Source organism: Diorhabda sublineata, chromosome 3 (genome assembly GCF_026230105.1).
Source record: "Diorhabda sublineata isolate icDioSubl1.1 chromosome 3, icDioSubl1.1, whole genome shotgun sequence".
Taxonomy (NCBI): Eukaryota; Metazoa; Arthropoda; class Insecta; order Coleoptera; family Chrysomelidae; genus Diorhabda; species Diorhabda sublineata.
Window position 1 is genome coordinate 5,357,593 of NC_079476.1, and position 25,536 is coordinate 5,383,128.

General features: G+C 33.2%; 2 protein-coding genes and 2 long non-coding RNA genes across 4 annotated transcripts in view; 3 read left to right on the plus strand and 1 right to left on the minus strand.

Moving 5' to 3' along the window:
* LOC130441391 (rap1 GTPase-activating protein 1) overlaps nt 1-25,536 on the minus strand; it is a 990,184-nt gene that overhangs the window by 890,515 nt on the left and 74,133 nt on the right. The window lies entirely within an intron of this gene.
* LOC130441403 (uncharacterized) overlaps nt 1-25,536 on the plus strand; it is a 246,175-nt gene that overhangs the window by 31,295 nt on the left and 189,344 nt on the right. The gene's annotated exons all lie outside the window — the stretch shown is intronic.
* Nucleotides 210-7,610, plus strand: LOC130441393 (uncharacterized). Its single transcript, XM_056775060.1, has 4 exons — nt 210-360; nt 3,244-3,729; nt 5,075-5,420; nt 7,324-7,610. The coding sequence occupies exons 1-4, from the start codon at nt 268-270 to the stop codon at nt 7,536-7,538; spliced, it is 1,140 nt and encodes a 379-aa protein (XP_056631038.1). The 5' UTR covers nt 210-267; the 3' UTR covers nt 7,539-7,610.
* LOC130441401 (uncharacterized) overlaps nt 18,172-25,536 on the plus strand; it is a 38,014-nt gene continuing 30,649 nt past the window's right edge. The window contains exon 1 of the long non-coding RNA XR_008909607.1: nt 18,172-18,380. This is a non-coding gene — a long non-coding RNA (uncharacterized LOC130441401). The remainder of the gene's footprint in view (nt 18,381-25,536) is intronic.

The following is a 25,536-nucleotide window of genomic DNA, read 5'->3' on the forward strand; positions in this document are numbered from 1 at the left end:
TATTTTTATTTGTTAAATAGCCATTAGGCAAATTGATGCCATATCATACAGTTGTTTGTTGAATTGAAAGGAAATTAAATAATTAGTCTTCATAAACAGAAATCCTAGTTGTAAAATAATCACACTTTTTATGAATATGTTTTGTTCGCTAAGTATATCAAAACAAAATCGGGGAACTATAAGATAATTCATTTTCGTAAATCAAATCCAGTTTTTTGTTGTGTAAAGTGACAGTCGAAAGTTTTTTTTTTTTTGAAAGTCACTAGGATGAAATACTCGTTCAATCTATTATTCCTCATACTGGTAATGAATTACTATGCTCAAGCTCTAACAGACAAAGAAGAATGGATTAATTTTAAGGTAAATGAAAATAATTGAAATAATGTACAAGTTATTAGAAATGTTAGTATATTGTACAACAAACAAGTGTGAAATCGAATTTTCAACATGTGTGTTGTAAAAAAACGCAGTTTGTATATATTCTTTTAATTATTGTTTATGGTATAGTTACTACAGTTATGAAAATAAATTGGTGCTTGTATGTTCCTCAGTTGATACAAAATTTTGAGTTTTATGCGTATCGGACCGACAATTCTTTTCTGGTGTTTCAAAAAATGGTGTCGGTTGGCTTAGCAAAGATACATACATACATCTTCTACAATATGTTTAGAGATTTCTATCTTCTTACTGATCGAATCAATTACATAACCTTCAGCAACTACGCTAGATTACCATCTACCATGGCGTTTCAGACCCATGGAAAATCACCAGTTTTGTTGGCAACAAATCACGTTTGATATCAACAAGTTTAACATTGTTAAGTTCACCTTTCTTCATAGATCCACAAATTTCAAATATAAGGGCGGTCTAAAAATGTTAATTTTAATCAGAAGAATTGAAGTTGCACGTAATGTTTACAAACTTTTCTTAACAAATATATCAGAAGCTGTTTCAAGAAATGTTTTGATGATGTCACTGGTTAGGACGTTGGATTTTTCGCCTTCGAAAAAGTGGTTCTTCTAATGTCAAATATTGTTCTAATATTCTCTAGATCTTGATATTTTAAAAATATTAACAAAATTCACCTTCCATATCAACTAGGGTATCAAAATTTTCTAGAGATAAATTTTTGAAATTGTTATTTATTCGGGATCCCTGGATTCATTCCGAAATTCCAGAACAACTTCGAAGAAGAAGTACTAGATTTTAGTTTGAGGTTGCTAAAATAGCTAAAATTTAGTATTTTTCCCGTGTATAATACACTATTCTTTTCTAAAAGGAAGTAACGATTGTTTAATATTGAAAAATTATATTATTACAATAATCAAGTCAGAAAATTATCAAAGTGAAATTTGAATTCAGAAATAAGTAAGCTATGTTGTACTTACGACAATTAAACCTGAGTTTCTAAGGAAATATATAATCAAATAGCTGTCAATTTAATTTTGTGATTTGAATTAAAATTTATGAACTTAGTCGTTGCTTAGAAGTTATTTTAAACACTATAAAGTGAAGAATGTCCAATTCCGAGTTTGCTTTGACTCCACTGGAGTTAGTAGAAGTGGTGTCACAATAATTACTGCCAGCATATTCAAGATTCATGGAATGAAAGATGAACAAAAACATGTAGTTCTTTCTCGGAAACGGTGTTACAGGCCTATTTTTTCGAAATTGGCACCACAACAGAAGCCATCAACAGTGTGGTTGAATTTTTCAATGATTAAAAGTATGTTACGGTTTAATAGTTATGTAGACATTTCAAAATATTTCAAATTAATTATATCTCTGGAACAAAATAGGAAAGCTTGCAAGCCCAAGAAAGCTGTGAACTACGAGTAAAGAAATAAGTAAGTATTTAAATAATGCTCCCGATGAAGTTTATTTAATGGTCTAAGCTCTTGGGATTGCTGGAGCTTGTCGAATTTGTGAAATCTGCTACCATTAGAGGATATTAAAGATTCTGGAACGTTATTAATTGTGGAACTTGAAGAAACAGAGTTTGATGTAAACGAGAGATTTGTAGTTACTGAAAAATATGTTAAATTTTACGAATGTACAAAGCCCTTTATCCAGGTAACATGGATGATATTGAAAATTCAGGAACGTTATTAATTGTGAAACTTAGGGAAACTAATAATGATGTGAACAGGAGGTTTGCTATTACTGAAAAATATGCTCAAGTTTACCAAATGAACATAGATCTTCATCCAGCACCAGCAAAAGAGTATCGCTTGTTTTTTGCATATCACAATGGAAAATATATCAATAAGGTTGTGAGTGAAAACCAGTTTTATAAGATTCCCTAAGCAGTAACTGATTCTCTTCAGCTTGAAAATGCTAACTCTGATACTGAGCATTCATTTCGAAGATCGTCTGCTACACTCTTAGATGAATCTGGAGGAGACGTTACAACAAAAAGAATTATGGCGCTTGAAAGTCAACAACGGTCGCTGAAAGGTATGTTGATGAATCGGTAATACAAAAGACAGAAAAATAGCTAATAAAGTGTTTAGAACGTGTGGTAGTACTCAAAAAAAATTTTTTTATAGATGCTAGACTTAATAAATTCAAAAATAAGATAATTCATTCTCTTAGCTTAAAATAGTAGTTCAATATCAACAAACTATCCAAAAAAAATTTAAATCAAGCGGAAACAAAAACTTGTAATAGCTAATAACGAAGAAATATTTTTTTGTTGGTTTCCCTCTGAAGTTAGTATAAAAGGAAACGAAAAAGCAGACCTGGTAACCAAATTTCGATAAGTGCCATTGTTTGAAAGTTCAGCCGATTTCCAGTCTCTCAATTCCCATCAATATTTGACTTGTCCACGTGATTTATGCCGTTGTTATAACAGAAGATGCAATGTGCAGATTCAGCTACATAGAGGAAGAAATCTCTATCAACTTTATCACGAAGTATGAGAGACTACAGAATTCCAAAGCAATGCATTTGGGAGAGATTTTTAGCAGATTAAGCCATTCCAAATCCTGAACTTTCTAGAAGTAACGGGATAAACAGATCATCTGTTAATATTGAGCATCTCCAGTAGCAACAAGAAATAGGGACATAACAGATCCTTTGGGTCGCAGTGTACATTAAACCCTGAAATAACTTTATTATAATTATTGACTCGCACATTAGTAACAGTTGTAATTTCATATTATTCTTTGATAGTTGATTTGCTATTCATTGATGATGACTATTTTGAAATGAAATAATATTAATATTATGAATCGCTTTTAGAAAACTTTCAGGAAAAACTACAAATCTCGGTCAGTGGACACCGATCGTTTCAAGATTTTTCGGTATAATTTAAAAGTAATTAAAGAGCACAACGTAAAAGCTGATCAAGGAAACTCAACTTTTCGGTTGGGCGTTACTCAATTTGCTGATTTAACCGAAGAGGAGTTTAGCGATAGATTGACAAGTGCAATAAAGCCTCTTCCTTGGCAACGTTCACGCATGCGAAATCTTCTACCATTAGCAGCTGATCAAGGAAACTCAACTTTTCGGTTGGGTTTCACTCAATTTGCTGATCTAACCCAAGAAGATTTTACCCATAAATTGATAAGTAAAATAAAGCCTCTTCCCCGACAACGTTTAGGCATGAAAAAAATTACACCATTACCCGCTGCTTCACCAAAGCTTGCAGTAGATTGGAGAACCAGAGGAGCAGTTACGCCCGTTAAGGATCAAGGTGATTGTGCATCGTGTTGGGCCTTTGCCGCAGTAAGTTTTTCTCTTTATTAATTATAAATCACTTATACCAACGTTTAATCTCTGACTCTCATTAGCGTTTCTTTTCAAATTTAGATTATTCAATAATTTCCCATTAAAAAATCTAAATTTTTACCTCAGAGTCATAGTCATCATCATCATTTAGCAGCTTGTCTCGTCCACTGCTAGACATAATCGTCTCTTAACCTAGACAATTTTACTCGGTCTTGGGCAGCTTGGATCTAGTTGGAAGATATTATTTTCAAATGGACCGTCCATCGCTCTTCCTGTATCTCTGGAACGCAATCGTCCATTTTTTATCTAACAATCTTGCGACATGAACAGCCTAGTTCCATTTTAAATTTGTCATTATTTCAACTGCAACAGTAACTTCGGTTTTTCTACGCAGTTTTTCCTTTCGGACTCGTAATGTCTCTCTTAACATGGGCCTCTTTATGGTTAATTGAGTTATTTTTATTTTATGCACAGTGTTTATGTCAACTTTAGTGTTTCTAAGCCATAAGTCAGTACTGGGAGGACGTATTTGTCAGACATGTTTGAGACATGTCAGTATATCTGACTGAATACATGTCCCAGCCAAATACAGCCCATGTCCCAGGTATTTGTAGGATGTCGCGTATTCGACTCTTCTCCTTTTAACATTAGGTTACGCCTGTCATAAATTAGGTCTTTGGGAGAAATGGTGTCTTCTTGTCGGACGCCTTTTTTGATCCTGATCCGATATGTTTCCGTGTATTTTGACATTTGTTGTTGATTGCTGATATATGTGCCGTGATATGGAACGGCGGTCTATAAGCATTATCAAAACTAGTCTAAAAATGGTATTTAGACTCCCAATATCTTAAACAATCATCGAGGACGATCGAGGTGCCTGCCTTCTGCCTTCCGCAGATCTAGTTCACAAATCCGAAAAAGACCAGAAACAACAACAAGACATCTAGACCGTCGGCGCTAAGAATAATTGCATACCCTCCTTCATTGCATCAAGTTCAGACCAGTTCACTCTAGTCAAAAATGTTATTAATCACTTTCATACTCAATCGGTACAACAGTAAACCAGAGATGTTGTTCGGCCTGTTTTTCGGATTTTTTTGGAAAAATCTGGTATGCTGGACTTGTTACGATCCCACTAGCGTGTAACAGAATTCCTTATTAACCTACTTTATATCATTTATACGTATGATACCTCAGTACCACGATGATCTGATGACTATCAGACTATCTGATTAGTCATCGTCACCAGTTTTAGAACAAGTTCGGTCCACTTAATTCCATTTCAGATTTTTTATTGGTTAATTATTATCCACAATCCAGACATATTACTTTTTATTTGCAGATTGCTGCCATAGAAGGAATCTATCATATTAAAAAAGGCAAGCAAATTTCACTTAGTGAACAAAACTTGGTGGATTGTGATACAATTTCGAATGGTTGCACTGGGGGTATCATGGATGCTGCTTACAAATGGACAATAAGAAATGGAGGAGTGCAATCGGAAGATGATTATAGTTATGAAGCTCAAGAGAATGTATGTAGATTTAATCGAAATAAAACTAAAGTTTCAATCCATAGTTACAAGTCTATTCCATACAAGAACGAAGCTAAGATAGAGAATACCGTTTTAAAGCAACCCGTTAGCGTTGCGATGTGTGCATCAAGGTCTATGCAACTGTATAAATCAGGTTCGTATTGTATTTTTAGCTTGTAGGATAGTCAGATAAAAGGCAAAAATTCGAGAGAAATAAAACAAAAAACTATTTTGAAATTATCGTCTGTTTATTTCTGTAATTTGAATTCTGATGAAATTTTGTTAACTTCATGTAGAATAAAGATAAAAGTTGTATATTTTGAAAATTTCTGTTCATGCTGGAATGTATCATAATCAAATTTCGAGAAAACTATTTAGAAAACACAAAAACTGAGTTGTATACTAAAAAATAGAATTTGAAACGATGTTATAAATACCTGGGTTTCCTTATAAAGATATAATTGCCAGATGTCAAGGAGCATACAGGAAACATTTGAACTTTTATCATAATATTGATTAGCCAAGAGTAATAAGGAAGACCATGAATTTCTCTGTAGTACTTTTTTCGACTCGTTAAACCTAATTTTCCTCTAACTGAATCTCGACATGAAAAACTTCTTCATTATAGCCTTCTTTAGTTGTTTATCCTATTTCAATTTTGTGTATGCAGTGGCCGATAGAGCAGTGGATATAACTCACTTTAATACAAATTTACTCACTTCAAAAGTTTGTTTTCCGTTAATTACCAAAGATAGATTCCGTTATTTTAGAATGACATTCTACTTCTTTCATTTTCACCAAACCGGATGGAATAAAATTAATTTCTATCGGAATTGGAACTCGACATGAATTAATCCTTCATTATGTCTTCTTTAATTTGTTATCTTGTCGCTAATTGAAGCAGTCGGATATAACTCAACTTAGAACTAATGTGCATACAAGAAAAGTGTGTTTTATTTTAATTACCAACCCATATAGGATTTTACGATACACCCAGTATAGACCCAGACTTGGGCCAAGTATGTACAACTCTAGCTCTAGCTTGTAAGCCATTATTGGCCCAGACTTGGTGGGACTCTGGGATGATAGCAATGTTCCTCGCTAGGTTTGCAAGCCTGGACCAGGCCTGGTTGCCCAGATAAACACAAAACTCGTCTGAAACCCTGGGCTAGGCTGGTTGTTAATAAAATTAGTTTTATGACAAAATTCTATTAGTGCATTCAAATATAATTTGAATAATTAAATATATAAAGAAATTATACTATTTTTATTATTCTATGTTTTATTGCCTTTTGTCCATAAAGGAATTTATTCATAAAAATATTATTTTTAATGTTAAAATATCTATTATGGATAAGATATTAGAAACAAAACTTTATATAGTTATTTAGAGTTCTGCTAAGTCAATAGGATGCCCGAGGTTGGGTTTTCCAGAGTTTAGCCAGGCTTGGCTGACTATAGAATGGCCAGTGCCGGGTTTCACAGCGTTGGCCCAAGCTAAGCCCCGTCGTTCAAGTCTGGTGGCTCCTACATGGGAAGGGCAGAGCCCATTCTTTGAAAATAAATCTCATCCAACAACTCTTGTACAATTTTGCAGTGGCTGAAATGAAGCTACTGCTCCTTCAATTTTCTCTATACCTACTGCGACGCTACTAATTTACTTCCAAATAAAGCTCGTCATGAATTAGTCCTTCATTATTGCCTTCTTTAGGTCGCTATTTTATTTCAAATTCCTATATAAACTGGCCGTTTGAAGCAGTTGGATATAACTCAACTTATACAAATGTGCATACAAGAAAAGTGTGTTTTCTGTTCATTACCACGATTTTCAGAAATAATATTTTCAATAAATCATTTATTTAGGGTACAATAAATTCCTCAATCTCTTGGAAGATGCTTTAGTTATAAAATAGCCACAGGTCGATTTTCATAGGTTTGGATTTTCGAAAGGGTATGAGTATCTTTTTCTATACACACATTTATACTGAATAAGTTCTCAGTTTAATTGATGGATAAAATGTAAGTTGACGTTCATACCCTCAAATCACTTTTTTTAGGTATTTTGTACGAGCAATCCTGTTGTAAGACCATAAGATGTGCAAACCATGCAGTGACTTTAGTTGGATTAGGAGTAGACAGTGACAATACACCGTACTATATAGCTAAGAATTCTTGGGGTTCATCATGGGGGGAAGACGGATACTTGAAAATTCACAGAGGAAGCGACCAATGTGGTTTATCGAACATGGCGTCGTACCCAATTATCAAATAATTTTTTGTTTAACTATTGACATGTACGGAATTATTCCAATCAATTATTTAGAATAAATTTCGCTTCTAAAATTAGAGTATGCTTTTATTACGTTATTAAAAACTACATTATACATAGTCCATAACCACATGTCTAATGGCTAACTGCCTCTAATGCCGGCTTCATAGGCTGGAATCATTGATGAAACCAACAGCAATTTCTTCATGTGTAAATGAACAAAACGTATACCACCATGTAATAAACGGAACAAATTTATTTTTGATTATCGTTTCTAGCCTTTTTTCATTATAGATAGTATATTACATTCTTAAAATTAGTTCCTCCAACCGATTTGAGTGTGACTGTGGAAGAAAATGGCTTGGAAGCAAATTCATCAGCCACAGAATTCTCTAATGATTCTATGTAGATATTAATTTTAATATCCTTAATGCCAATACATCTAAAGTATGATGGTTATCTTTGCTTGAAAGGTGAGTAAGGTTTAAAGTACATTTAATTAATCAACCACACATTTTGTTCACTTCTTGAACAATATTCTTAAAGCAAAAACATGGTTCATAAGATTGTGAACGTTTTGTGTGTATTAGAAGCATTTTTGATACTTTTCGAGTGTGTCAAATATTCATATTCGCAATTCCTGATGGAACGACTGTCAAGACAGCGTACCCTTTTGGAATCCTGAAGTGAATGAAAACAGACCTAGAGGGTATTCAGATGACGACGACGACGAAAAACCATAACCACCAGTCGAAGTCATCCACTATTAGAATAATATTCCGAGAAGAGGGTCTTCTTCAAAATGGAATATTAAGCTCAAAGAAAACTTAGGAAAAGGTGGATAAATGATTAAAGTATCCCAATAACACTATTGCGTTTTCTACAGATGTCCATCTCAAAACTTGGTCATTTTCTTAGTCGTATAAGTTTTGGATTTTTTCCCATTTTATTGGGAATTTCAAAGTGATTTATCTTTTTTACTTTTTGAGTTTGACACATTGATATACAGAGTAAGTTTTATGGATCGAACGCCTCGATTATCTCCAAAACGTCTTGTACGATTTTTATAAATTTTTGAGCGTATTTGCGCGATATTTACGTTGTCAGATCTTTCCTTTTTCACGAAAAACAATGAACTCTGTTATTCCTGTATATTTTTTGTTTTTAGAAAGAAATATTGACAATTTTTGATCTAATGTTCCTTATAACATTATTACAGCCCATACATTCAGTTTATCGGGATATTTTGTGGTGGAGGGGAGGGAGTATTGTTACGTGACCAGTATCCACAATTATACCGATTCACGTTTCTATTAATACAAAAAGTGGCCCCATCGCAAGCATAACATTACTTACAAAATCGTAATCTCACAACTCTTAACCAACGTTGTATGGATGGAATTTATTTTTACGTAAAATTTTCATTACGGATATTTCCAAACAATCAAGTTCCCTGGATATTTGTCTAATACTCAAGTGTGAATCGTTATCTAATAGGATATAAACATCTAAAGATTTGTTTTCAGTTGATGCAGTTTTTCTGCGTCCTGATTTGGATAAATCTTTTACTGAACAGGTCTCGTTAAACTTCTTTACTAATTTCCTAACAGTAGATCTTGTTATGGGATTTCGGTTAGGATATAAATTATTAAAGATATAATACGTTTCTTGTTGATGATCCATGATGACTTTCAATAAGTTTCAACAATAATAATTTATTGGAATGTCAAATTTGTTATTGTAGCAATCACAGCCATTTAAATTTATTATTGTAACTTTGGTGGAGATATCGCAAATGTAGCTATAACTCCGAAATTGTGGTATTTAGGTATAGGGAACGTAAGATGAAAAATAATAAGTATTTCTTAAAGAAAAGCGAAAATTTGCAGGGCGATCCATTTCAAATAACAAAGCTCATTACTATTTTCCGGAGAAAGGAAAGATGGAATTTTTTTTCAAATTTTAATAAACCATTGCAAAGTACACTGAATAAGAAACACTTTAACTTTTTATTTACATTCAATTATTACATAATTTATAATTAATACATGGACTTTTTTTGATATATCATTTGTGCTCAAATGAATTGCAACTATTGTCGGTAGTCATTCAGGCTTAAATCCATATCTACAATATTTTTAATAATAATTTTAGTTTAATATACTATATACACTCTACAATTCCAGACATCATGCATGTAACATGGAAAACTTTTGGGATTTCGATATTTAACCGAATGATGCGCGTCAACACTCGAACATAAACTTTATGAATTTTTGTTGACGTTATAAAAAATACTTACATCACAATTCCTTGTTAATAGGTCTCTTATTGAGTGTTCTTTGCAGTAGTTGTAGAAAAATTTGAAAAAAATTAGGGTCTTCGATATTAAAACGAATGAGGCGCGTCAGCACGCAAACATAAATTTTATGAATCGTTTTAACGTTATAAAAAATACTTACATCATAATTTTCTGTAGTTAGGTCCCTTATTAAGTGTCCTTTGCAATAGTTAAATTAAATTTGAAAAAATTGTGGGGCTTCTGTTCAGAATTATGAAATATGTTCAAAAACCCGTATTTGTTTTATCCACTTAATTTTCAATTTTTGGTTGTAAAATTATATTATATTTTCTAACGTTGTAAATGTTGATACCAGCATGATACCGGCCGTATTATAAGACCCTTGTACAAGTCGTTTCCGAGATAAGAGGCGTTTCATACATAAAACTCACTCTGTATAACCTCGGATTACATACGTATTTTGGGCCAGGGGCCGAGGCCCTCGGCTTTGTAAGACTTATGGCATAAGGATCCACTTGTGTATATATATAACTATCAAATTTTAGTAATTTCGTGCTTCAGTTGCGATAGTAATTAAATTTATTATTTGTAAGTTACTGTACTAATTATTTGTTGTATGGATTTCTTACAATTAATGATAGTCCGACGAACAAGAAATTTGATTGCAACAAAAAATAATAGTTTAGAGTAGAAATAGGCTAATGAGTAAAGCTGGAAATAGGAGCTGGTACGGCACTTTGGAATTAATATTTTAATACTTGTTAATTGCCAATAGATGACAATTTACATCATTCAACTATCTATAAATTCATCTTGTAGAAAGCAATGAACAACAGATATGAAACAGATGGTAGTTTTATTCGAAAATCATGTTCAAATGTGACATCTGGTGATATAAAAATGTATTAAATGTAATCAATTTATTTATTGCGTGTATTATTAGACTTCTGTTTTGAATAGGTCTAAAAACAGCAATGTGTGTTGGAAACCAACAATGATTAATTGCGTGGGGATTCGCACATATTTTCTAATTAAATAATAATTAGAAAGAGCACAGGGCATCACAATTTATAATATTTTAGAAGTAATAATAAGACGATAATAATGTGTTTAATAATTAAATTATGATCTAACCGCCATGAGTTATGTTATGATGTAAAAGATTCTAATACTTGACCCTAATTTGACAAATTGATATTCTGTTTTCACCGTCTAACAGTTCATCCATTAATATCTCTTTTGAAAGTTGCTTCAACTTTGTAAATGCAACAATTGACAATTATATAATATGATGATATCGCTGTCGATAAAAAGACCTCGACATTTATGCGTTAACGTAGTTTTATGACAATTGAATAATTTACTTCCTGTTTTGAGACACTTCGTTTGCATACTCAGTCAAATTTCCATATTAATTTCTATACATAACACGTTATTTATATGAAAATAAAAATTTGGAAAATTTGTAGTTTTGCCCATACCTACATGTTACTTACTAACCAGTACATCATACTGGTCAACAGTGGCTTTGTTGCCTTTGATAAAGTCTGTTATTTATCAGATGCAAACTGGTTGTACATGATGAAATTATACAACAAGAGATGAAATTTCAATATCTAGGCATAGAAATATCAGATACGGAGATACAAGGCTGTCGTCCGTCCTATATTAACATCATCATCATCATCATCATCATCATCATAATCATCATAAGCCTTTCAATCCCATGTGGATGATGGCTATCGCTTTTGGCGCTTTAAATCCTTTTTTATGAGGTGGATTAGTCCTCGTTTTCTCTTCATGTCGTTTGTTTTAGCTGCTTTTGTTATTATTTTCCATTCTTTTCGGTTCCGGAATTTTGCTCTCCAGTTTTCTATATTGACTGCTCTTATGTCCTCCTCTATTTCGTTTATCCAAGTTTTTCTCGGCCCTATATTAACATACACAGCGGAAACCAGACCAGACATATCGAACACGAAGAGAATATTAGAACATGAATATAGCGTGCAGAAAAACACTTTTTGACAGGGAGAGAAGCGAGGAGATTAGAAGAATATGTAAATTGACAACGTAAACGAATGGATATTGGGAAGAAAAAGAGAGTAGAACGAACACATGGATCGAATGAATGACAGAATGATCAAAATAGCTGGAGGTAAATCGCCCTTAGGGAGCCGAAGCGTTGGTAAACCCCGCAAGAGACGGAGCGACAACCTCTCTAATAATGAAACGGCAGAGGATACGAGGAAAAACAAACATTAAAGAAAGAAGAAGTAGATTTTGCTCTCGTTGTTTTAAACCGTTCATTCCAGATTACGTTACAAACATCGAAAACATTAAATAAAATAACAGATAATGGAGAATGAGAGAATTGTGCGCACCTAAGCAATATATGTTTCCATGACTAGACCTTTGGTCTTATTATACTAAAATTTATAGAAAATTAAAGAGCGTATATTAAAATGTAATGATGTAAGAAGAATATATTTAATAATAATGCTAGTAGGGGTCTGGAAAAGAATGTCACCCAACGGTGCAGGCATATATACATCTGCCTCCGACATTTAGACATCTTCGGGTAAACCCTTTCCAACAGTCTTCGGCAAAAAAAGATCCAATCCGAGTGGTTCTTCGCATTATTCACAGCTGCCCCCAATGTAGAATTCGGCACTTGCTTTTTTGTAATGGGTAAATATGTTAAATTCGCGTCAGGATACATGACCTGATCGAAAATTCGTAAGACGGATGGAGGCGTAGGTGTTAATTTTATCAGAACTCATATGGGTAACGATGAAATAATTGGTATTCCGGATTTCAACATTGTTGCGAGTTTCAGAAGAAATAATCGTCCAGCGGGAGGAGTAGCTATTTATCGAAATATGGACACAGTTCATTATTGCACAATATATGGATGTGCATGTGAAAAACAATAGAATGTTTAATTTCTTATATCGGTGATATTTGTATAAGTCGTTGCCACTCTGGTGATAATCAGTTCATTACTATGGTTGCTGTTTATATCTCTCCAGATACGTCATTGCGTGCTATACGAGACTTTTGTATGAAAATTTATTCATTCACTCTCAGGAAGCGTCTGCATTGCTTAAAAAAAAATTGGAAATAGCTTTGATGAATTGCCAATGATTTTAAGTGGAGATTTCAACATTAACTTTTCTGACGATAAAAATCAACTATTAATTGATTTTTAAATATTGAATTTGGTTTAACTATGTCAAATGATCGCAATATTAGCACAACGAAATACAAAACTACTATTGATGCGGTATTTATTAGACATTTAAATAGGTTCGAATCAGAACTGTTCCTTTCTTACTTCAGCTATCATAAACCGATCGAATCAGTTTTAGAGATTGGCGATGATAGTTCTGGTAATAATGATAGTGAAAAAGTCGTCGAAATCATGGATGAAAGTTGATTTTTCTGAGAGATAAACTTTTTAATGTAATATAAATTGTCAGGTTTGTGTACGATAGCGCAATAAATAAATATTGTATTCTACCACATGAATGATAGTACTTTTATACTGATAATTAAAGCAATTCGTGCAAAATTATTCCCTAACCATTCCAAAATATCAAAAATGCACAACGTTAATATTCAAGTTTTCACTGCCGACACTACCGAAGTACAACCCGTCGCTTTTTTTAACTTTTTTGTTTTTGTGATTGTTGATTTTTTTGGTGTGTGATTCTGTGTGTTATGTCTTTATCTACTTTTTTACCAACCTAACTTAACCTTACTGAACCCATCGATCCAGTTGTCTTCTCGGTCTCCCGTGCTTCCTATAATCCTCTCTGATGTACCAGATGAGTTTCTTAATTCATTGTTAGGATATGTTGGCAGCTCCTCGAATAACTTTTTGCGGTCCTATTTCTACGTGAACTTCTTTGTTTCTTGTTGTCCAGAGAACACTTAATGCTTGTCTCAGCATTAAGTTTTGTTAGATCTGTTTGTTTTGTACGTGTGTCTTTCTGCAATCAAGGCAAATGTCATAATCGGTATTATTATACTCCTGATGAATCCGAGCTTTGTTCCCTTCTTCAGCTTAGTCCTAATTCGCAAAGTCCTGCTCTCGCTTGCCACACTTTGTCGAAAAACAGTGTTTTCCACGTGTTCGTTGAAAATGAGACCTCGATCCAACGTTTCGCCTAAGTATTTGACATTTTTTGTCCCCTGGCTTTCTTCGTCGTTGATTTTGATGTCCGGTCGGGTCAGTATCTCCTTTTCTTGTGAAGAACGGTTTGTCTTTTCTAGCAGTTTACTTCTATTTTCCATGTTTTGCACCATTCGTCTATCTCGTTTGCAGTTTTTTGGGGTCTTTTCACCTTCACGAACCTCGTTGCATTAAGCATATAGCGATGTCATGGTGCTCTCCATTTTTGGGATGTCCACTGTGGATTATATTATACAACATCGGTGATAGTATAGGTCCTTGCGGCACTCCCGCCTGCTGCTCTACGACTTCCAATTTCTCGTTTGCTCCCTCCACCTATAACTTCCTCTCTTTGAGATACTTGATTAGAAGATTTAATGTATCTTGCTTCTGCAAAATTTCAATGTCAACATATTTTATCACTCAACATATTCTCCTCTTAATTGGATACATTCATTACACAGCGAACCTGCAACGTCTCTAGACCTTTAACAAAAAATGTTTCTTCTTGCTCTACAAACCAGACCTCCACAGCTTTTATTACCTCCTCGTTGGAAGCAAATTTACGACCTTTACGTTTACGAACTTTTTTTCAGTTAAGGAAAGAAATGATAGGCGGACGAAGCCAAATCTGGTGAATAAGGGGGGCGTTCTAGTTATTCAAACCCTAAATTACAAATTCTTTGCATGGCAACATGAAATTTGTGTGCAAAAACAAAACATGTTTAGATAGTTTCCGCGTCTTTCCTCTTTAAATTTTTCCCGTAGTGTGGTAAGTAATGTCGATTAGTAATCTGCGGTTATTGTTCTGCCCTTGTTCAAAAAAATCAATCATGATTACTCCATGGCAATTCCAAAAAACTAAGGCAAGATCTTTTCCAGCAGATTTTTGGACACGAAACTTCTTAGGTCTTGGAGAACCATAGTGTCGCCATTCCATCGATTGTTGCTTTGTTTCTGGATCGTAGAAATATACCCAAGTCTCATCCATAGTATCATGTCATGAACTGCATCGATATTTTCGGGGACTGACACAGAAACGGGCGTGCCCGATCGGTTATCATCTTCAATGAAAAATTTACCTCCTTTGAAGCTTGTAGTCCAATTTTCCACTGTCGCATACGAAGGACATTGATCACCAAGGGTATTAAGCATATCTTCGTAAATCTGCTTACCTCTTAACCCTTTTAAATACAGGTACTTTCGATTTTCACAATTTCGGTGGACATCTTATTTCTTGTAATTTATTGCGTAACTCTGGTTTACTTTTTTGACGTCAAACTTCACACTGACACTTCTAATAACTTATTGTTCGTTCCTATGGTAACGCAATATTTTGTTTATGCATGGAACTGGTCCAGACTAACTAGATATCAATACATCCTCGTAAACGTGGTACCGAAATGATCAAAAATATTCTCGTCTATCAATAATTCACTCCACAGAGTAGTGTAGTTATATGTTAATTCTCATTTTAAGAAAAACTGAATGAAAATGAATAATATGATAATATTTCTTCCAGAACAAGAGATCAATTTGTTTACTCAAACATTATTCGTTATTTTCCCTTTTTTTTGTATTTGTTCCACTAAAAAATTCAATTTTCGTATCTCCATTAAAAATTGGATCATATTTCAAAATTGTTAGTTCATTTTTAAAGTACTTTGCTTGATTTGATTATTCAGCATAAAGACTTTGTTCCGCCGATCAACATTAATTAACAAAAGTCAAGTTCCTTAATATAATCGGATTTTAAAGAATTATTTTCTCTCAAATGGACCTTGATCCAAAAACTCAAACATTCAACCAGCTGATATTTCCACAGCATACTGGTATAGACCACTTTTACTAAGAATGTAGGCCAATCTTATAGTTTTAATAGAAGAAAAACAATTTACTCCTTCAGATGACAAATTTGTCTCCACAGAAAGTTTATTGAATAAATTATTATAAACACAAGTAGTCGAAAAGTTGAGTTTATTTATTTAAACAATACATACAAAACATCAGAAACTCTATATAATGACGCATCAAAAAATGAAGATAATCATTCAGCTGGCTCATCAGTGGCTGGGGCAACTGTCAATCTGGGGCAATCAGAAAGGCGAGGAAGTAAATTCAGAAGTGTATTTCGAAAGTTCAACTTAAAAGTGTTGGTTTGGTTGGCGATATTTTCTCGCTGCTCATTACGCAAAGGACGTTATGGGAGCTTTTCAAAGTTGATTATTACATTTATTGAAAAGTCTATGAAAGTTTCTAATTTGCTTCAACTAATGCCAACGTTTTTGGAAAATTTGTAACGAAACGTAAATTCTGTAGGTCAGGAAGCAACTCCATATGAAGAAGAATAGAAAAAAATAGAATTTGGATCAAACTCCGATAAATGCCAAATTAAGTTTTTCATAATTTATTGCTTCATTTAAAAACAATAATTAGAAAAGTGAGCTGAATGGGTGCTGATTCAACTATATAAAATTAAAACAAACAGTTTCTGCGGATGTTTTGTCCCTTTAGTCATATTTAATTTTATTTTTATTAATTATAATTTTTTATATTATTTATATGTTAAATTACAGAAATACAAAGTAATTTGAAGAAACAAAATGACAGTAAAAAACTTTTTCGCAAAAATTAGCATTATTATATTATTGAACATCGATTCTAATATAATTTTTACAAAATCATTTTGAGTTAAGTTACTACGTGATAATATTCTTTATCAGAATTAAAAGTGATTTAAATTCTAATAAATACACTCGTGGTTCAAAATAACGCACCACCCCGATTATTGAAAATATATTTTTGTTTAATAAATTTAAATTAATATTGCTATTGTTTAACTTCTTTTTAATCATATTGACGCAATAATAAGAAATGTGTTGTAATTTTGAGTAATTTTTAATAAGTAAAAAAATAAAAACATTACAATAAAACCAAATTCAGTAAATTGCATTCTCAACAATAATGTTCCTTTTTTAAAATTGTATCACTGTATCACTTCTTGAGGTATGTTCTCCCATTCCTCCAATGCCGCTTGCTTAAGCTCATTTAAATTTTGAGGAGATGGATTTCGACGACGAATGCGGTGTTTTAAAATGTCCCAGAGATCCTCGATAGGATTCATACCTGGATTTCTTGGTGGCCAGTCCAGGGTATTAATTCCTACTTCGTTCAGGTAATTCAGAACATCTACCGTAACGTGTGGTCTAGCATTATCATGCATTGAACGAAAATCATCATCAATAAATGTCCCAATCGGAACGACATAATTTTCAATAATGTCAGTTATGTATCTTGCTGCGTCAAGGGCGGGTCTAGGAAGAGACACTAATTCTGTGCGGGCATCAAAACAAATTCCTCCCCAAAACATGATAGACCCTTCTGGGAACTGCTTCCTGGGAATGATATAAGACTGCGCAAATCTTTTCCATCGCCGTCATCGAATTTAATTACGTCCATCTGGACTTTTTAGACTGATTTTCTAAATTCCAATCTAAATGTTGCCTAACAAATCTTAGTCTAGCATTCTGAAGGTGTCTTATTGATCTATCAGAGATATTCACATTTCGGACTTCTCGTAAAAGGCTGTTGAGCTCGACACTTGTCATTGACCGATTTCTTAATGAATTTAATTGCAAAAACGGTCATCTCGAGGAGTTAAAACTGAAGGACGTCCTTGTCCAGGCCTCCTAGAATGTGAACCGGTCTCTCGAAATCTTTGCAACAATCTGCCAATGGTTGTGTGGTGTACGCGACAGATTTACCACTTCACGATAACTTTGTCCATGTCCATCTAACTCGGCTATCCTTTCAGCTTGGCATTCACTTAATTGTCTAACTCTATTCATTTTTTGTTTAATAGTCTCGATTTTAACTTAACATTTTATCGCTAACATTTAAGATATTTCAACTTTTTGTGATAGAAAAAAAAGGAAGCCCAAAAGATTAACATTTTGGGTTTTGATATTGAAATAAAGAGTGGTCCGTTATTTATGGCCACGAGTTTATATAAATTTTAAATTTCGAATAGAGACGAATTATTGCACTTTGTTCTAATCGCCCAAATACGGGCCTAGATAAAGTCGTGTGTACATTTCCTGGTTGGCGCGCGTCTCTTCGCTATTATCGAGCGGTTCCGTAACTCCTGCCACCCGATTCCACTCACTCGAATCGAAAAATACCAAAATCCGAGAATCGTCGCTTGCCGCATCGCTAGTATTCGATCTAAAAGAGGCGGCGAAAAGTCAATAGTAACCTACCCAGTGGCATAGATTCTTGTAATCGTCCTTGCGACCGAGAAAACGAGTGTCCTGTTTCCTACTTCATTCTCAATCTCGCTGGAGTTTCGTTTTATGTGTTAAGATTTGGGGTAAGTTGATTTTCATAAACTTAAAAAATCCTTTTTCTTCGAAAGAGCATTTTTTTAATTTTAGACTATGTCTTCGTACAATATGTATATTCTTCTTAATAATTCGATTTTTATTTGATTATTGACATTTTGTTTTATTGGTTTGTTTTGTTTTGTTTTGTATAATGTACGATATCGATTTTTAACATCGGTGCAGAGAAAAAAAAACGTTTAAAAAAATCTGCACTGTATCAAATTATTTTTCAGTCAACGGCATTATGGCAACTATTTAAAAACTACTTTTATATCTGGATTGTTCCAAAGGATAGGTTTTTTAATAATTTTGTCAAATTTTTTTTTAAAATGGACCTATACAAATACGAAAATATGAAAAAAATAATTGTAACATTTTATGTTACATTTATAGAACCATATTCATTGGTTAAATATTTAATATTTATTAAAAAAATAATATAATGTTTTTTAAATAGTATATAATGACAATATTTATAGTTAACAACCTTTGTGTCGATATTAACATCCCTAATGGCTCCCAATTGCAAGAAGACGTCAAATTGAATATTGAATTTTGAATTCTATGATTTTGAAAATTTATACGAGTATTAATACTGTCCGAAACCACCGAAAATCTTAATTAATTATTCCCCAAACGATGATTACATAAGTATTCGAAAGCTCGGAAAATAAATTAAAGTTAATCCACTTTGATGTTTCATTGCCAAGTTCCTAATAAGAAACCGCTCATAATATAGCTGGCAAAGACTTTACGTACTCGAATAATCGTATTTTAAACACCTTAACGTCCACTTACACTTTAGTACAACGTTAGTAGTTAGAAAATATTATGTTTTTTACTTTCATTAACAATTATCTATTACTAGTTATTTCTGAAACTCTTGTCATTCCGTGAAGCTCAACATACATTTTTTAATTATTCTTCTGAATATATGTCTAAATTTTTAAATTATTTTGACTTCTAAAATCGAGTGATTATCTCAATGAAGGATTATTACACACTGTCAAGCATAAAATAAATGTCAGATCATGGAAGTATACTCCAGAATTTCCACTTTTTTGGGGCAAATACACTATACTAGAATTCGAGTTATCAACAAACTTTCCGGACCGAACACAACCGAACAAAAAATATCATCAATACAAAAACTTTGGTTTATATTAGCCACTTCGAGATTCCGAAAAACTAGTGTGATTTAGAATATCTTGTAATTTCAAGATTGGATGATCCTTTTTTTTTCTATCGTGACTTAATCCATGAAGAGTAGTAATCCTGCCTTTATCAATATCATTGTCCTAAACAAGATAAAGACAACTTACGACTTTAAAAACTTACATCCATTACATACCATAACTTCATTCATTATCTGAAATTTATTTGTTACGTCACGCTAAAGAATACTTCGCACGTCGTTTCTTCCATATTCTCACACGACAAAACTTCAAGACAAAACAGAAAATGATACCAAACTTAAATCGTAAATCATTCAAATCAATGTTATCTAACTTTAAAAGATAATCCCTAGCATCAATAAGAACTCCCTAAGGATCAAAACATTTCTATATTGTAAATACTTAATTTCAAAGAATCCTAGGAAAAATTCTTAGCTTACATAGAACCAAAGAAAATTTCAATGTCAAAATATTTTATTACTCAACATATTCTTCTCTTAATTGAATACATTAATTACAGCGAACCTGCAACGTCTATAGACCTTTCAAAAAAATATTTCAAACCCTAAATCACCTAAATCACGAATTTTTTACATGGCAACATGAAATTTGTGTGCAGGAGCGTTGTCCTGCAAAAACAAAACACCTTTGAATAGCTTTCCGCGTCTTTTCTCTTTAATTTTTTCCCGTAGAGTGGTCAGTAATGTCGAATAGTAATCTCCAGTTATTGTTCTACCCTTATCCAAAAAATCAATCATGATTATTCTATGGCAATCCCAAGAAACTGAAGCAAGAACTTTTCCAGCAGATTTTTGGATACGAAACTTCTTGGGTCTTGGAGAACCAGAGTGTCGCCATTCCATTGATTGTTGCTTTGTTTCTAGATCGTAGAAATGTACCCAAGTCTCATCCATAGTAACAAATCGGTTTAAGAAGTCTACATCGTTTTCAAATCGAGCACAGATCGAATGCGATGCTTCTACACTTGCACGCTTTTGGTCAACATTCAAATATTTGGGGATCCATTCTACAGAAATTTTTTTCATGTCCAAATTGTCGTGAACTATATGATGATCGCGTTCGTATGAAATATTCAGTGCTTCAGATATCCATTTTAGCCCAATAAAATCATGTCATGAACTGCATCAATATTTACGGGGACTGACACGGAAACTGGCCTGGAAAATTTACCTCTTTTGAATTTTTCACGGTCGCATACGAAGGACATTGATCACGAAGAGTATTAAGGATATCTTCGTAAATCTGCTAATCTCTTAACCCTTTTAAATACAGGTACTTGATGATGGCTCGATACTCCAATTCTTAGATTTTCACAATTTCGGAGGACATCTTTTTTCTTTTAATTTATTGCGTAACTCTGGTTCACTTTTTTGACGTCAAACTTTACACTTACACTTCTAATAAGTTATTGTTTGTCGCTATGGTAACGCAATATTTTGCTTATGCATGGAACTGGTCTACGCTAACTAGAAATCAGTACATCCTCGTATCAATCGCATAAACTATGACAACAAAACAATTTTCAATTACAAGCATACAGATATATCGTCATAAAATGTCGAACAATTGTAATTAATAAATGTTTTTCATTCTCAATTGGGGTGAGTTTTGGTTACCCTCATCGTGATCACCACAATGTTTTCCATTTTTTGCAGATGATATTTATCATGAAACAGAGTTTTGTGTCATTTTCAGGTTTGATGTACCGATTCTAATTTTGCACTCACTGTTACCATCTTCTAAAGTCGTCCCAATAGACTGTAGTGCAACAAACCAAAAACGAATTCAGTTGGCAACATTATCGATCATGTAAACATTCCAATATGTGAAATATTTATTATGTCTATTCAATACATCTGTGCTATGTTTGATATTCAAATTGTACACAGTTATGATTCAAAGAACCCCCTTTTTTTAATATCAACATGTCATCACTATTATCGGCCCCAACATAAATAACATTCAAAAACCGTATCCTCAAGAAAATCTAATTCCTACATGATGGTTTCCTCTTTTAGAACGTGATTTGTAGCATTCTTCCATGCTAATGGGATAACTATGTCTACTGCAATATGTAGCAAACACTCCATGTCTGCAATTTTGTTTTGTTTCAATGTGGTGCGCCACGAAACTCATTGTCTGTCCAAATGAGTTATAAAGGATTAAGCATTATATCCACTTTCCTTTTCACGTAACCATGATTGCATTTAAGCTTTTTGACTGTTTAAAATTGGAATACGTTCGTTCCGACTATGATAGTGCAATGATTTTCTTATTTATTTAAACTATCTCAAACAGTGGGGTCTACACATTTACACTTTTTCACTATTTATTATAATTAACTATTAACTACTCATAGAATTTATTTAAATTAACCTGTTACTTTTTACTATTTCGAGCCGTTCACTATGACATTGAATTATATACTGACTTTTCGCTATTGAACAAGCACGAAATTATACCAAAAATAATTTATCGAATAAAACTAGAAAGTAAACAAAACATCTAGAAAAATAATATTGTGTGTCCCTCTTTAGTAAATACTTTGATATTTTCAATAATCTGTTATATTGTAATGCATTTAAAAATATATATTAACAACTGCCTTTCGAGTAACAGTGAAGGGGAAACATTATAGTGCTCAATCGATCTAACACAAATCTTTTATTTACCTTCCTATGTAAAATATTAATATTTTGTTATTAATGGTAAATAACAAAAAATGTTTTATTATTAGATGGTTTACGCAAACCGGCGCAATCGCCAAACTTGATACTCTTCCAACATAACCGAACAGAACCGGCTTCACAGTCCATGTAGTGGACGAGTTCGTAACAATAGGAAGCGCTATTACAATGATATTCGATACATTGCAGAAAGGACTGCAATCACCTGTTGGTGCCTCAAAACCTATCGATAAACATGGTTGTTTCAACTTTTATTTTGTCCAAGTTACGCTTGAAATCAAATGTTTTTTATCCCTATAATTTGACGACTAATTTCATTACTAGTTTGACAAATTTTATCAATGTTTCAAATCAAGATTTTCTATCCGCAGATTTTATTCTGTTACTGCAGCATTCTAAGCAATAATCATTTCTAATGGCTGTTTTCTTCACGAAATTATCTGGAGAAAAACATTAACAAAAGGAAAACTACAAATGAAAAAATTTGCCAAAAATCGACTACAATTAATTACGGTAATTTTATAATATCGGCGTGTCTTGTTAGTTTACAAAGTGATATGTAGAGCTCTTCGTCTAACATGAAACGTGTATTAATTTTAATCAAAAGCGGAATTAACATTTTTTACATTATGCTTGTTCTTTGTAATGAAAAAAAAATAGATAAACATGCTAACCTAGTTAGATAAGAAGCGACAAACGAGTTTTTACTACAATGACCTCAATTCTACTACCGAAATTCGAGATAAAACGATGTAATATAAAAAAATGTACTACTAGATACACGTTCTCAGATATTATTTGGAAACCATGATCATAAAGTAAGTCATAACTTCATTACTTTCAATTTTACATTTTACAGGGTAGATGAACTTCAAATGACGACGTCTGCAACAAATTTATAAATGGAACGCAAATTGTTTGTTTATTTAATACTTAATCATCAATCATGTAGATAAAATAATCTGAAAAGCCACTGCGGCTATATAGACTTGTCGCCATCTCATTTGCAAGACCTGGAGCCTAAGTCTAAGATAGTGTACTGTGCATACCAGTACCGCTTGTTTGATTGTCGAAAACTGAACAATCAATAGCTCAGAAACAACTAAACTAAATTCAATGGCTAATTTGCTTGGGCGCTGCTAAACCTGTCTCCCTTTTAATTTATATTGAACAAAGAGGTGTTTAATGGCACCCAGGGGCTAATACGAACAGACAAATTATAGAAAGGAAAATGAATTCTATTATTAATGGAGCTAGAAAGAGGTGACGATCGAAGTGGTAATCATTAACCGCCAAACATGGGACAATAAAGATCTTCCACGAACTCGAAAGAATTTCTAGTATACAGATAGTGCGAAGCTAGTCCAAGGAGAAGACTTGTGCATTTTGGACCAAATTGTAAGCTTTCAATAGAAAAATCACTCATTATTTTTCATAAAGAGTTAGCCAAGAAGCCAAGGCCCTGAAAACTATGTGTACGTCCAAAATATCATGGAAGTGCAAACAATCTCTAGAAGTAACAAGTAACCCTAATGCAGCTACCAGGCAATGAAAGAGTAGATGACAGACTTGCAAAAAAGGGTTACGATACCATACTGTGGTCCAGAGCCTTATGAGATACCACATCACTAACGAACTGAGTCGATGGCTTTAGAATCGGATGGAGAAACACTACAGGACTAAGACAATTCAAACGATTCATAACCGTATCAGCTAAGAAGTCTGACGAGCTTCTCGTGATGATTAGAAAGGACATTAAGGATTAATTGTCGTCTGAGGAATGTTCTGTCCATTTCATGAAAAGGAGTAGCATTAACACCTTGGGAATTGGGAGGAGACTACGTATTCTGGAAGCGGACCAATGAGAAGTTTAAACAATCTAAAATCCAGGACATGGTATCAACTAACGACTCAACAGAAAAGTTTAAAGGTGTTTCATATATTGTTCAATTAAACGTTGAAAACTTCTTGAAATACACTCGTATTCCAGTAATTTTTTTCTTTAAATTCTGGAAGATGATCTAGATGAATTTGGTAACTTGGAAATAACTTTCCAACAAGATGGTGTTCTTGTACACTATTACTGTGCAGTAGAATATATTTTAGATTTTTTTCTGTGGGCTGAGTTGAACAATGTAAGTAAATCCAACAGTATCTGAATATAGTCTGGGAATTCAGACTAATGGAAACGTAGTTAGTTCAAAGTTGTTTTTATTACACTTTTCTGAAATCGCTTGTCTACATCTGTTTTTAAAAATCCGTAAAAGTGACATTTGCAATACAGCGCACAGAAATTAATAAAAAGAAATTATTTATTTATACTTTTCTAAAAACAACAATATAATTAGTATATTTAGGAACCGTTGATATTGATATTAATATTTATTGTACAATTTATATTATTGCAGAAGTTAGTCCCTTCGGTATTTCCTTCTTTAGAACTAGAAACGTTGAAGAGACGGTTCGAAGATGTTTTGGTTTTCCTGATGAAATATCGCAGAGCTTGTATTTTGCAAATGGAAAGGGTAAAACAATGTTTGGAGTGCTTCTATTTTTCTTTGCATGGATTCTCCTATGTATCCTGCTACGTTGATTGAAAGTAATTCGCCGTATCTCTTCATAGTGACCAAATCAGGGCCGCTTTCCACCAACATGGTTGCCGAAAAACGCCTTAGCCCATGTTCGGTATATTCATCGGGATTTTTCAGTTTCGGTTTTTTTTCGATGAGCTTCGGGACAGCGGGCGGCCGTAACACCTACAATTTCGGTATGCAATAAATAATCTGCTGTTCATATTTTTAAGCCGTACATCTGCATATGACTCGAATGTACATGCCTCATTAGTTATGGTAGAATTTCTTGACATTATCTTCCGCATATTTTGGTGTACAGCTCACAGACTAACGCTTCAAAAAAATATATAGTTTTTCGATATTTTGTGTTGCTAGCAATTTCTTTTATAGCCAGTCTTTAACATTGAGAACCGACTCCATAACGTGGAAGATTTTTACAAAATAAACTAGAGAATATAGCCACTAACTGTTTTAACTTTTTTGAGATCTCCGAGTTGCTATTCGAGTTCATACCACAACCTGGATTTTGCTGGTAACAAATCAGCACTGACTTAGCTCTAATACTTTTGAATTAAATAAAAGAAAACAATGCCGATAATAAAGATATGGATATGTCAATCATACTTATATATAATAGATTTTTCCAGACTTTCTGATAAAATATACCATTACTTTCATAATCAAATC